Source organism: Capricornis sumatraensis, chromosome 6 (genome assembly GCF_032405125.1).
Source record: "Capricornis sumatraensis isolate serow.1 chromosome 6, serow.2, whole genome shotgun sequence".
Classification (NCBI taxonomy): Eukaryota; Metazoa; Chordata; class Mammalia; order Artiodactyla; family Bovidae; genus Capricornis; species Capricornis sumatraensis.
The window spans coordinates 120,823,307-120,835,907 of NC_091074.1; the positions used below are offsets into that span (position 1 = coordinate 120,823,307).

The 12,601-nt window shown below is 56.3% G+C and overlaps 1 protein-coding gene across 4 annotated transcripts in view; it reads left to right on the top strand.

Moving 5' to 3' along the window:
* MYT1L (myelin transcription factor 1 like) overlaps nucleotides 1–12,601 on the top strand; it is a 133,782-nt gene that overhangs the window by 49,323 nt on the left and 71,858 nt on the right. For all 4 annotated transcript variants that reach the window (XM_068974014.1, XM_068974015.1, XM_068974012.1 and 1 more), the window contains exons 8-11: nucleotides 919–1,026; nucleotides 4,536–4,747; nucleotides 7,980–7,982; nucleotides 11,788–12,038. In XM_068974014.1, the coding sequence (XP_068830115.1) occupies nucleotides 919–1,026; nucleotides 4,536–4,747; nucleotides 7,980–7,982; nucleotides 11,788–12,038 (574 nt within the window). The remainder of the gene's footprint in view (nucleotides 1–918; nucleotides 1,027–4,535; nucleotides 4,748–7,979; nucleotides 7,983–11,787; nucleotides 12,039–12,601) is intronic.

The window sequence follows — 12,601 nt, forward strand, 5'->3', positions numbered from 1 at the left end:
GTTGCGTAGAGTTCTATCTGAACAGGAAGCTGTTACGAGCTTCACTGTTATTGTCGCATGTCTGGTGAACTCGGTTACTTGTGCTAAGTTTATAATGAGTGAGTACTTGTGCTAAGTTTATAATGAGCAAGTACTTGTGCTAAGTTTATAATGAGCGAGTACTTGTGCTAAGTTTATAACGAGCGAGGTCACAAACCTGTACCCCTCGGCAATGTTCCTGGGCGTCCTCTGGAGGACCATGATGTGATGGCTGGATCAGCCCCCTGATGCCTGACTGCAGGGCTGACAGCATCAGCTCCTCGGAATCCTCACCAGAATCACACCGATTCCGGACTCTGTGTGTACGTGGGTGAAGCCTCTGCTCTCTGAGCAGAGATGCACACAGCAGACACCAGGGTTTCACGAAAAATCAGCTCAAACACAGAAGAGCACCCTTCTGTCTCTTCCTGTAAATACTTAGGTTCAGAAAACATTTTACAGGAGCATCGAGATCTTTCTCCCTTCCTCCCTGTTCTGGGTATCTTTCTGGGGAGGAGACAGCCGGGCTGGTCAGCCTATGTCCACCGTGCTGAGGTCAGCAAGTGCCAGAGAGCCCTGCACTTGGGGTTTTCAGAAACCCATCCTACCTAGTGGTCAGTTCCCCAGCGAGCATCCCAGAACAGACGCTGTGTCTAAGATTCTGTGTCCCTTGAAGGATTCTGCCTCTGTTTTGTCATCCTTGAAAGGGGCTGTGCATTCGCTGACGTGACGCGGCCGTTAGCATGTCTGCTGGAGCTAGGGGGCAAACATGCGAAGCCCCTTCCTGGTTCACTCCATCCCCGAGGCTCAGGAGCCTGATGCTGTGAGAGGGAGGGAGGGAGGAGCTGATGGGGTCGATGAGGGGCGCTGCGGAGGACGCTTAGACCCCTGTCTTTGCAGCCTTTCCGGATGCCCTATTGCTGCAGCAGAGAAACTGGCCAAGGCCCAGGAGAAGCACCAGGGCTGTGACGTGTCCAAGTCCAGCCAGGCCTCGGACCGAGTGCTCAGGTACCGGACGTGCCATCGGGATCCCTGCACAGCCCTCCCCACGGGACGGGCACCCAGACGCCCCCAAGGGGTGGCCGTGCCTGGTGCAGGGCGGGGGAGCCGGTTCAGTGAAGAGATCTCACTGGGGCCCCGAGCCCCACCACCGGTGCCATCCAGCACCCCTGGGTCTCCCCGAGCCCTGGGGGTGCAGAGGGAGCCGTCTCTGGCTCTCCTCTGGCCCTGATGCTCCAGGCCCTGGCTGGAAAGGCAGCTAGAGAATTCACGGGGCGCCCCAAGTCACTGCACCTCAATCTGGGGGGGAAGGCAGCACCCCCGCTCCAACCTTTGCGTTCCAAGGGCGCCCCGTCCTCAGATGCCCCCAGGAGGCGGGCGGGATGATGTCGCCTGTGTCGACATCCCCGCTCGGCGCTGAGGGAAGCAGGGTGCAGGGGCCGAGGAGTTACCTGAAGCCACTTGGTCGCTGGCCGTGAAGACGGGGGTGGGGCAAAGGTCACCTGGCGCCCTCCACTGCGACCTTCAGGACGGCTCCTTGTGGCCAGTGAGGAAGAAGCCTCGCTTCCCTCAGCACTCGTTTCCAGCCCTCACCCAGGTGCAAGCTGGTCGCCCTCCATGTTTAGTCAGGGCCACAGCAGCAGCCTCCCCATCCTTACGAGAATTGCACCGTGATCCCCACAGCTGCTGGTGCCCACGGCGGGGCACACCTGTGCTGGAAGGGCTTCTAGCCTGGCACTGAGGGCAAGTCCAAGCTGACTCCAGAAGGGCAAGCAGTAAGCACACATGCACACGTAAAAGCACACATGTGCACACACTCGCACCTGCACAAACACGCACGTCTGCACACATACACAGATGTACACACATACCACACACACGACAGACATACACAAACGTGCACGCACACAATGCCCACACACACTCACACATGCGTACATGCACATGTACACAGACGCCTGCACACACACACCCACATTTGCACAGACATGCACACCCACCTACCCAGATCGAGATGCACTCACACAGATACACACACACACATGCACGCGACTTTGCTTCTGTTAAATTATTTCTTTGGGATAAATCACCTGGAAAAAATCACTAGGCAAACGATACAAACACCTCCCTGGTTTTGTCATGTATTACTTCCCATCTTCCTGAAAGGATTTTACCATAGTCATTAAACTCCGTTTTATCTCTCAATAGAAAAGTTAAAATCTTTACAGAAAATGAGAAATGCTTCACTGGACAGAAATAAGAAAATAAAAGCCTTCTATGATCCTACTGTTTAGAGAGAAAGCTCAGTAAATTCTGGGGTGCGCCCCTCTAGACACTTCTCCTCGAGGTCGCTGCCCACCTAACATGTCCCCAGGTGCCCGTGACTCAGCCTGCTTACAGGTGCGTCCACACCAAAGGCATCCCTCCCCCCTCCCTGACCCCGGCAGTGTGCATTTGGGGAGGAGTGATTAACCACAGGAGAGTCTGAGGAAACGGAGAGATGAAGGGGGGCTTCTGTTCAGGCCCCTAACCTTGCACAGGCCCCCCAGGGCTGGACAGGTCCCATGCCCACCTCCTTTCCCCCATCCTGGGCTCAGCTCCAAGCTTGCCTCTCACTGAGGCGCTCACTGGCCACGTGGCACGGATAAGACACATCGGAAGTGACAGACATGGCCTAGTTCACAGAGAGGCCTCCTTTCTGCCCCCGAGCCTGGGCCCCTTTCTCCACGTAGTGTGATCGGAAGCCACGTCCAGTGACAGTGAAACAGAAGGCCCTGGGCCAGCCCATCTGCAGCGATGACCCTCCCCCCAGCCTTGGGCGAGGAGTGAAGAGGCAGAATGAGGACAGGCCTGGGGGCAGCAGCCCCTCAGCGGTGCAGGAGGCACGGGGCCGGCCAGGCTGGGCTCGGCTCTGCAGCCCCCAGGGGTGCAGCTCGACGCTGATGGCCTGGCCATGAGCGGGTCTGGAGGCCCTGGCCCGTCCAGTCACTTCACACTCCCCAAATGCCTTCACGAGGGGCCGTGCATTTGGGGCGGCGGGGGGACGGGAAGACAGGAGGAAGCAGGAGAATTTCAACCCACGATCGTTCAGCTACTTTCGCTTTTAAGAGTCTCAGGCAGGTGGCCTAACAGGTCATTGCCACTTAGGTGGGGGCTGCGGTCCTGCCCTACGCCCTCCACACACAGAGCCCTGCTCAGGCCCCAGCACCTGCTCCATCTCGTCACCAAACGTCCCTCCTCGATGCCTCTGCTGCAGGCACCCTCCCTCAGAGCTGCTCCCGCCTCCTCAGGGCTCAGGGGTCATGCCTTCCATGCCCACGTCCTTTGTCCTGGGCGAATGGACAGTCCCCGCCTGGGCCCGCCCACCCTGCCTCCTGCTGCACCCAGAGAGGCGCGGGCCTTTCTTGTTCCTTATCGTTCAATGATCCTGATGTGTTTCCTGCCCCGTCCTGGATCTTAACTTTGACAAACTCCACCTTCTCCCTTAAAACTGAATGGACTCGCATGGCTCTGGGTGTCCTGCATTCCCCGGGACCCTGAGAGCCCTTGGGCTCCTGAAACAAGATCACAGTCCAGGTGACCTTTGAGGGCAAGGCCTAAGCTTTCGTTCATTTATGACCCACCCCACTGCCTGCTAAAATGCCCCAAATAATAGACATTTAACTAACTGTTACAACTTTTTGGTGATTTGAGAAGAAGTAAATAAGGTAAATTAATGGTGTGAAGTAAATGTGCTGGTGATTTGATAGGTGAGCGTGTTAACATGCAGAGAAGTTTGGCGCAAAAAGTCTAAGGGAATTCTCTGCACCAATTTCCTGTAAATCTAAAATTATTTTTTATAAAAGTCTAGAAGGTCCTTTGAGGTAGATGGATACACGAAAAGCAAGATAGAATGTTCATGAATATGTGACCGAGAGTTCTTCCATTTAAATATCTTATTCCGCAGTGTAGAAAGAGGGATGACTACTAGGCGACGGCATTGCAGGTACACAGCGATATTTGCCAAGCGCATCAGGACGCGTTCCATTCTGTTGTCCAGCTGAAAACATCTCTTTGTAGCATCTTCCACATCCTTGAGACTCTTTCTCTCACTTCCTCATATTTTGTTAAGGGAGCTTCTTCTCTCGCTTCGCCCTGCGTGACGCTTGCAACACTGTCTGAAAGCCCCACAAGAGGAGACCCAGGGATCTGAGATCCCTTCCCACATTCACTTTACATTGCCTTCTCCACACTTTCTTAGACTCTGAAAAGGAAAAAAAGGGGCAGGGGCAAAGGTTAAGTATTTTATTTTCTGTTCTTTTTATTTCCAAAAAGTCAGCATCTTGGCAGAAGCCAATTTAATGTTGTATCATTACAGCACGCTTGGCCTTTTCTCAAGAAAACAGAACTGGGATTTTAGCGTGAGATTCCGGTTTCTTAACACAGCTAAGAAACAAGATGTTCTCGTTTTAAGATGAACCACGTCTCATGCGTGGCCGTGAGAAAGCAAGCTGTCCATTCTCTCTCTCTGCTTCCAGGCCCATGTGCTTTGTAAAGCAGCTGGAGATCCCACACTACGGCTACAGAAACAGCGTGCCCACCACCACGCCTCGCTCCAACTTGGCCAAAGAGCTGGAGAAATATTCCAAGACTTCGTTTGAGTACAACACTTACGACAGCCACACTTACGGCAAGCGGGCCATAGCTCCCAAGGTGCAAACCAGGGACATATCCCCCAAAGGATTCGATGGTAGGAGGTGCCCCCTCTTCTACATGAGCGTCACGCTTGCCGTTGATAATGTTGTTGTTGTGCATATCCATTGCCTACAAACCGACCGAGCATGGGGTCGCTCACTGGGCACCAAGGAAAGCACGCCCGCAGCCTAGGCGGGTTTCCTGCGGCCCCAGGTACCCGCAGGTGTGGGCGAGCAGGTCCTCGGAGAGGGAGGGGGGCAGGGAGGGAGGGAGACCCTTTCCCCGTCATCCCCAGGGAAGAGCGTCGTCCAGGCGCCGGCAGGTGGTGGAGACAGACAGCCATGGGCTCGTCTGCTCCGTGGCGCTGCTGAGACATGTCCTCATCTCCACCAGCTTCCCCTGATAGACGCCCCGACACAAAGCCAGGAGAGCCGGGGTAGCTGCCCGGCGTCCATGGTCCTCCGGAGAGTTCTGTGCTCCCTGCCTGTCCTCAAGTCGGGATGCGTGGTGCATTCATTGGGGAGATTTCTAAATTCTCGTGTCTGTGGCTGCACCCAGACCAGTTAAATCTGACTCCCCAGATGTGGTCCCTGTGGGCAGCATTTTTAAAAAGTCGCCAGCGACCCTAACACGCAGCTTCCACGGGCCCCACCAGCCTTCCTCCAGTAGCTCAGACCCCAGGGTGGGGCCCGGGGTGCCTCCTGTCCTGGCTCTGTGACTCTCTCACTGGCCTCGCTCGTGGCTGCCTCTGTGTCCACCAGCAAAATAGAGCCCAGAAATAGAGAAACGTGTGCTTCAGGGGGAAAGGCCGTTTATTTTCACTCGCGCATATTTGAACCCAGAAGAAGGGGTGCAGACTCTAAACAGACTAGTTCCCATGTCCTCACAGAGCTAATTTGGTAAGTAATTGAAACACAGAGGGGAGACTGCGTTCTGTGACTTTCCGCATCTATCTAACCACGTTTCTACTTTCAGTTCTAGGATATATGGGCTTAGTTGGCAGTTGTTACCGATGGGGATGTGGGTTGTGTACGCTGGGTGATTTAGGAGTCTTATCTTGGTGTTCTCCAGCAGAGGCCAGGAGAAAGGGTTTGGAAGATTTCGGAGCAGCTCTCTGAAAAAGATATTTAATTAAACTCACAGCACACCAAAAAAATCCATTTAAATTGAATGCTTGGGGAGTTCCAAAACCTTTTTACAATTCCATATGAGTTGCTGCACATTTTTCTACATTATTTTAATCATTCTTTACGCTAATAGCAATTAATTTGCATGGTGAATGAAATTAATATTTCTTTGATGTATCTCAGATTGATTACCCTTGCGTGTATCAATTCTAAATACATAGGAACAAAGATGGAAGCGGAGAAAAGGGAGTGGCTTAGGGTATACCGTAATAATTGAGGGCTTTGTGGTAATAATTTGCTAACTTCAGGCTTTGTTATAACTTCATTCATTTGATGCTAATGAGGGGTCTGAAGAACTTGAACTCTTGAACCACACAATTAAGGTCTGCACTTGGAGGGTCCCCAGTTCACTGTCGTTTTATAGGGTCTGGTGGCCGCTTCTGCACACGGCCTGTGCTGCTGTCCTGCGAGACCCGATTTCCTGTCCTTTCCATTGTGTTGTTCTGGTTGGACCTGTGAGGTCATGACCAGGATCACTATGGTCTTTCTCAGCTCTTCCTTTCGTAGCCTAGCGGTACTAGACACGCGAATCCTCCCATGAGGTGGTTTCCCTGAAAGCAGAAGGAGCAGTTGTTCAGCCTGCTGGCTGACTACGCGCAGCTCAGCCAACAAGGCTACGGAGGGGACCCTACACATACCATTGGCCCCCAGAAAAGACCCCTGCTGTTGCTATGGTCTTCAGCTGATCCCCAAATTAAAAGAGCACAGAAGAGACACTTCAGCGCCAGGTCTTCCAGGGACTAAGGGAAAGGGAAAGGCAGCCTTCGTGGTGTGACCGGCGTCTGTGGCCGCCCCCGAAAGGGCTGTCTCCAAGGCGTGCCCCAGGCGCACGATGGCGGGGCCATTGCCCCCAAAGACAGTGGCGCCTCCGCTGCGGGAGGGGAGCATAACGCCTAGTTGTGGGGCTCAGGGTCTGGGGTGCATGGAGGCTGGAAAAGCAGGACTCTTGCCCCAGGCTCTGGGGTCGTCCCTCACATTCCACCAACCATGGCCAAGAACAGTCAACACACATCGATCTATTCACCCACATTCTCCCAGATTCTCAGAGTGGCCGTCTGTGTCTCTCGTCTACCTGTCTATCTGTCCCTCTCTCTCTCTATCCATCCGTCCGTGGGCCCACTCTCTGTCCACCATACGTCTATCCATTTTCTCCCTCTTCTTTCTTTATAACAAGCTTCAAGGAAGAGACTGTGTGTCAACAGAAGACAGTGGAGCGCACCCAGGCACAGTGAAGCAAGGTGTCCATGCTGCCTGAAGGGATTAGCGCGTCTTACCAAAGTGGTGACGTTTAAACTTGGTCTTGAGTGGAAGCTACCAGAAGTCAGGAAACCCACGAGTGAGTGAAAGCGGCCAGCCAGCCGGCGAGGAAGGACTTGAGGCGTGTGAGAGAAGGGACAGGATGACCCGGAGGCGGTGAGGAGACGACTTTGTGTCAGCCTCGGGGAGGAGGACACCGACGTCGGGCATCCCAGTGCGGAGGTGACGCAGGAGGGAGCAGGCCCTGCAGGCTGCCAGCCCTGCGCCTCCGCAGCCCCTGGCTGGCATCTCCCCGCCTCCCCCCAGGCCTGTTTTATGGTGAGCTAAGAATGGCATTTCCACTTTAAAATAGATGGGGGAGAAAAAAACCAAAGAAGAATTCAAATTTCAGTGTTCAGAAGCAGTTTCCCTCACCCGTATCGCTGGTGGCTGTTTCACAGAACAACAGCCCGATGTGCAGTTCTAGCAGGGACCTGTGACCGCCAAGCCTCCACCACTGCCAGGCCCTTCACAGAAAAAGTTTCTGACCAGGTCTAAGCCATCCCGCTGTGTCTCTGAGCAGTTTATCACCACCCTCAGGCTTTGTTAAAAGCCTACGTTCTCAGCCCCATGCGGGCCCCTCTCCTGAGCCTCCCTCTGGGTTATTCCCAAATTCCACGTTCTCCTGACCATCGTTTAACCACTCTCTGTTCAGGAAATCAACTCTGAATTTTCACTGGACGAACTGATGCTGAAGCTGAGGCTCCAATACTTTGGCCACCTGATGTAAGCAGCCAACTCATTGGAAAAGACCTTGATGCTGGGAAAGATTGAAGGCAGGAGAAGGGGATGACAGAGAACGAGATGGTCGGATGGCGTCACCGATGCAATGGATATGTGTTTGAGGAAAGTCAGGGAGACGGAGAAGGACAGAGGAGCCTAGTGTGCTGCAGGCCACGGGGCTGCAAAGAGTCAGACACAGCTCAGCAACTGAGCAGCAGCTGCTCTTCAAAGGTCTTGTCTCTGAAGCTCCCACCTCCCCATCACCTGCCCTCCCTGCCCAGGCCCCATCACTGGAGTAGGGAGGGTCCCTGGGCGAGCCCTCCTGGGCCTCCAGGTCCCATCCTCTGGGCCAGGCCTCCCTGCCTCCACCCCCACCCTCAGGCCAGCCTCTCCCTGGAAGACCTGCCTCCCCATTCTCCTGCCCCCCCACACTCAACCTCCACCTCCAGAAGCTTCATCCCCAGCCATATCCCTGGGACAGATCGCGCCTGGACTCAGAAACCTGCCCCTAGCCTCCTCAGACCTGCTCATGCAGAAGGAGGGGTCCAGGCCTCCCCCTGCAGTGCTGGGTCCCATGTCCCACCTCCCGAGACCCAAACCCCACTGGCAGGTGAAGCCTGGGCAGACAGGAGCTGGGCAGAGGACACCCAGAGTGAGCAAGCAGGAGGGAGACCACTGGGAATCCAGCCCTGGTTTAGACGTGATAAACCCTAAACCACGTGAGCAAACTGCCTTCGGGAGGTGCCGCTGTTCCCCTGAGGACTCGACATCCATGTCTCGGCTTGCTTACGGGAAAGTCCGGCCAGACTTGACGGGGGCACAGGCCCAAACGGGGGGCGGATCCTCAGGAAGCATATCTCTGTCTGTGCTCCATTTTGTCTGCCTTTCACAGAAATTCGGGTCGGAAGGCCATAGTGATTACTCCCTACGGAAAATGGTAATTCAGAAGGACAACACACCCACGTCGTAAGAGTCTTTCAGGCAGAGTAGACTAAATTGGAAGGTGGTTGGTTGTTTTCCTGATTCATCATCTTCAATCACTGGAAACCCCAACCTGCTTTTCCTTTTCCTGCACAAGAGGGCAGGGCACTTGAAGAGGACCTTGTCAGCATGGGGTGAGATCAGGTGGACTCCTGACTTCGTAAATGCGAGGGCCTCTCTCTGGAGTAGAAGCCATTCTGTCTCCTGAGTCCAGGGATGCGCTGGCATCCAAGGGACATTGCTGGTTGATTGGGAAAAGCTTTGATGGGAAATAGCTTTGTCAAAAGAAAGAGAAAGCACGTTTTTACTTGGTTAAAGTGGAAGGGGGCTGCCCCAGGGCTGGGAGTGTGGTAGAGTGCTGTGGCACCCCCTGGTGTCCACGCAGTGAGCCCCAGAAGCTCTGAGTGTGCTGTGGTTCAGTTGCTAAGTCATAGCCAAGTCTTTGCGGCCCTATGGACTGCAGCACGCCAGGCTACCTTGTCCTTCACTGTCTCCTGAAGTTTGTTCAGATTCACGTCCATTAAGGTAGTGATGCCATCCAACCATCTCACCTTCTGCCGCCCTCTTCTCCTTTTGCCTTCAATCTTTCCCAGCATCAGGGGCTTTTCCAATGAGTCGGCTCTTCGTGTGATTGGTCATAAGGATTACTGACACTAACAGCTTTGTAAATATTCTACAGATAGGAAATAATGACTGAAACCAAAGAGCTTCATTATCTGAGAGACTTGAAGTACACAGACTCTCATTTGCATTTGGAGCAAGGAATACATGATTGATGGCCCGCAGGGAAAGGATGCTTGAGAAACAAATGTTCTGCTCGCCTTCCTTCTGGGTCATGTGAGCTGACGGGCACATCAATAAATTGTCCAGTTCCATCAGCTGCTAAAATTCTGGACAAGGCCCATCAGCTTGGCATAATCCAGAGGAAATGGAGTCTTCCGATTTAAATATTTGGTAAAGTCAGTGCCTTTTACCAGAAGTTGCAGAGTGCAATCTGTTGCATAGAGACACGTATGCCGTTTACTTTGTTTTAGAAACTGAAATCCCCTCATTGCAAAACTAAACTTTTTTTCTTATTTATGTGGACCGTATTTCTTTTCCTGAACCAGAAAAAAAAAAAAAATCCCTCTTTTCACTAAGGGGGAAAAAAAATCCATCCTAAGTGGTATTTCATTTCTCCCAGTTTTTAATATTCATGTTTTTATAACAAAACTGTAAACGACGTGAAGCCACAAGCTTGAGTCCTTTTGGCAAGTCTTGTGAGCTGCCGAGGGGCCGGCTGCCCTGGCTTGTTTACAGAACCCACTGGAGGTGCCCCCACGCGGCCCCAGCCTCCCCGCCTGTGTTCAGACAGGAGACCAGGGCCCCCTGCTCTGTCTGCGGCGCTGAGCAGGTGTGCTCACGGGGGAGAGAGGAGGGAAGAAGGGCAGACACACACACAAGCGTGAGGACTGGTCCTCGAGCTTGACCGAGTCTGATGAGCAGGATGGAGGGCGTTCCTCGCACTGGGCGGGTGTGTGTGGAACTGAGCCTGCGCCCACATGTGGGGCTGAGACAAGGCCGGCAGCTTCCCTGAGGCGGCTACATGTGCAGAGCCTCCCCACGCCACGTCCTTGGGGTCAGGAAAGCTCAGTCTTCCGTCCCAGGTCGGAAGGTGTCGATGGTGAAAGTCCGTGCTTCATTCGTGTTGGAACAGGGCGCTTTGGGGCCGCTCTTGGGGGTGCTGTGATGACCAGCAGTGATGGCTGTGAGGTTGCAGTCACTTGCCGACCACACCTGGGCGGGGCGCCAGGTTGCAGGCACCAGGATGGCAATGCTGAGGACAGGGGAGCAGCGTCCCCTCCCTCTTTCGGAAGAGGTGACGTGTCTGCCAGAATGATCTTGATGGGGCTCTCACGTGCACACAGGCAGCCTTGAACAGGACTGGAGCCCCCTCTGGGCTCCCCCGCACCTCGGCCTCTGTCAGGGTGATGGCTGAGCTCCCTGCAAAGGGGCCTGTGCCCTGTGAGGGGGTGGCACCCTGCAGACCCTGCAGTCAGCTCTCCTGGCTCCCTCCAGGCTCCCCTCGGAGTAATTCCTGCCCCCTCTGCAGGGTCAGGCGAGCTGCTGACTGCTAAGCAAAGGGCATCCTGTGTCTTTAATGACCCCGGGCACATCCTAATCAGTCCGTCGGTCATCTTCCTGTCCTTGCGCTAAAGGAGGTGCAAACAGCTCCGGAAGCCACCCTTGCCCTATGGGCCCGAGTGGGTGGTCAGGAGGCTGGCTGGTTGGGAGGCTGGCTGGTTGCTCAGAAGGATCCCTGAGCGAAGCTGGTGGCTGGGATGCACAGGAGGGCAGAGCGGCAGGGCCCACCCTTCCCAGAGCACGGGTCCTCGCAGACCCACGAGAGCCCTCCCTGTGCATCTGGGCCTTCTGCACAGGACAGGACGCCCCAAAGGGCTGCTCGGCCTTGCCGGGCGGGACAGGCCGTCCAGCCTCTAGAGGGATGAGTGGGCTGCAGGCTCCCCGTCTCCCGGTGAGAGTAGGTGAGCAGCCAAAACAGGAGCCAGCCTTGGGCTGTGGTCACCCTGGTGCGGCCAGTAGCTGCCCATGCGTCTCAGTGGCTGCGCCCGAACCAGGGCTGGCCTTTAAGGGATCAGTTCCAAAGCGCCCCTGGCCCTAGCCCCCTCCTTGAGAGCCTCGGTGCTCTTCCTGCGGGCTCCCGGCTCCGCCCACACAATGGGAAAGAAGGAAAAAGCAGGAAAAGCCAGGCTTCTTTCAGGGAATTAGCTGGTGGCAGGTGCCCTGTCCCCCTGGGGACCGACGCACAGGTGTGGGCGCACAGGGCGGGCGGGCGGCGCGGGGCGCGCTTCTGCGGCCGCGGGCCTGGGCGGGGCCCCCGAGTCACCGCCGCGCGCTGTCTCCCCAGCGAAGCGGTACTGCAAGGACGCCAGCCCCAGCAGCAGCACCACCAGCACCTACGCGCCCAGCAGCAGCAGCAACCTGAGCTGCGGCGGCGGCAGCAGCGCCAGCAGCACGTGCAGCAAGAGCAGCTTCGACTACACGCACGACGTGGAGGCGGCCCACATGGCGGCCACGGCCATCCTCAACCTGTCCACGCGCTGCCGCGAGATGCCGCAGAACCTGTCCACCAAGCCGCAGGACCTGTGCGCCGCGCGGGTACGGGCGGGGCGCGCCCGGGGGCGGGGCCTGGCGCACCTGGGGCGGGGCCTGGCGCACCTGGGGGCGGAGCTCAGCTGGGGGCGGGACCTGGCGCACCTGGGGCGGGGCCTGGCGCACCTGGGGGCGGAGCTCAGCTGGGGGCGGCGCCTGGCACACCTGGGGCGGGGCCTGGCGCACCTGGGGGCGGAGCTCAGCTGGGGGGCGGTGCCTGGCACACCTGGGGGCGGAGCTCAGCTGGGGGCGGGGCCTGGCACACCTCGGGGGGCACCTGGGGGCGGGGCCTCGGCCCACCCTCACCCCCCACCTCCCTTCCCGGCCGCCCCGACCCGGAGGTCCCGCCGGGCGCCCCCCGCGGCCTCCTTCGCAGACGCCCGCGCAGACCGCACGTCCCCCGGCGCTGCTCCGAGGAAGCCTGACTGCCCAGGGCCCTGGGGACACATTTTCCAGATCAGTCCACCCGTGCAGTTAGGAGCACCGCCCCTCCCCCTTTTAGGACCCACACCTGGCTCCCCTCCTGGCGATCCCGAGGGCAGCACGGAGACGAGGGACCTCGAGGGGCC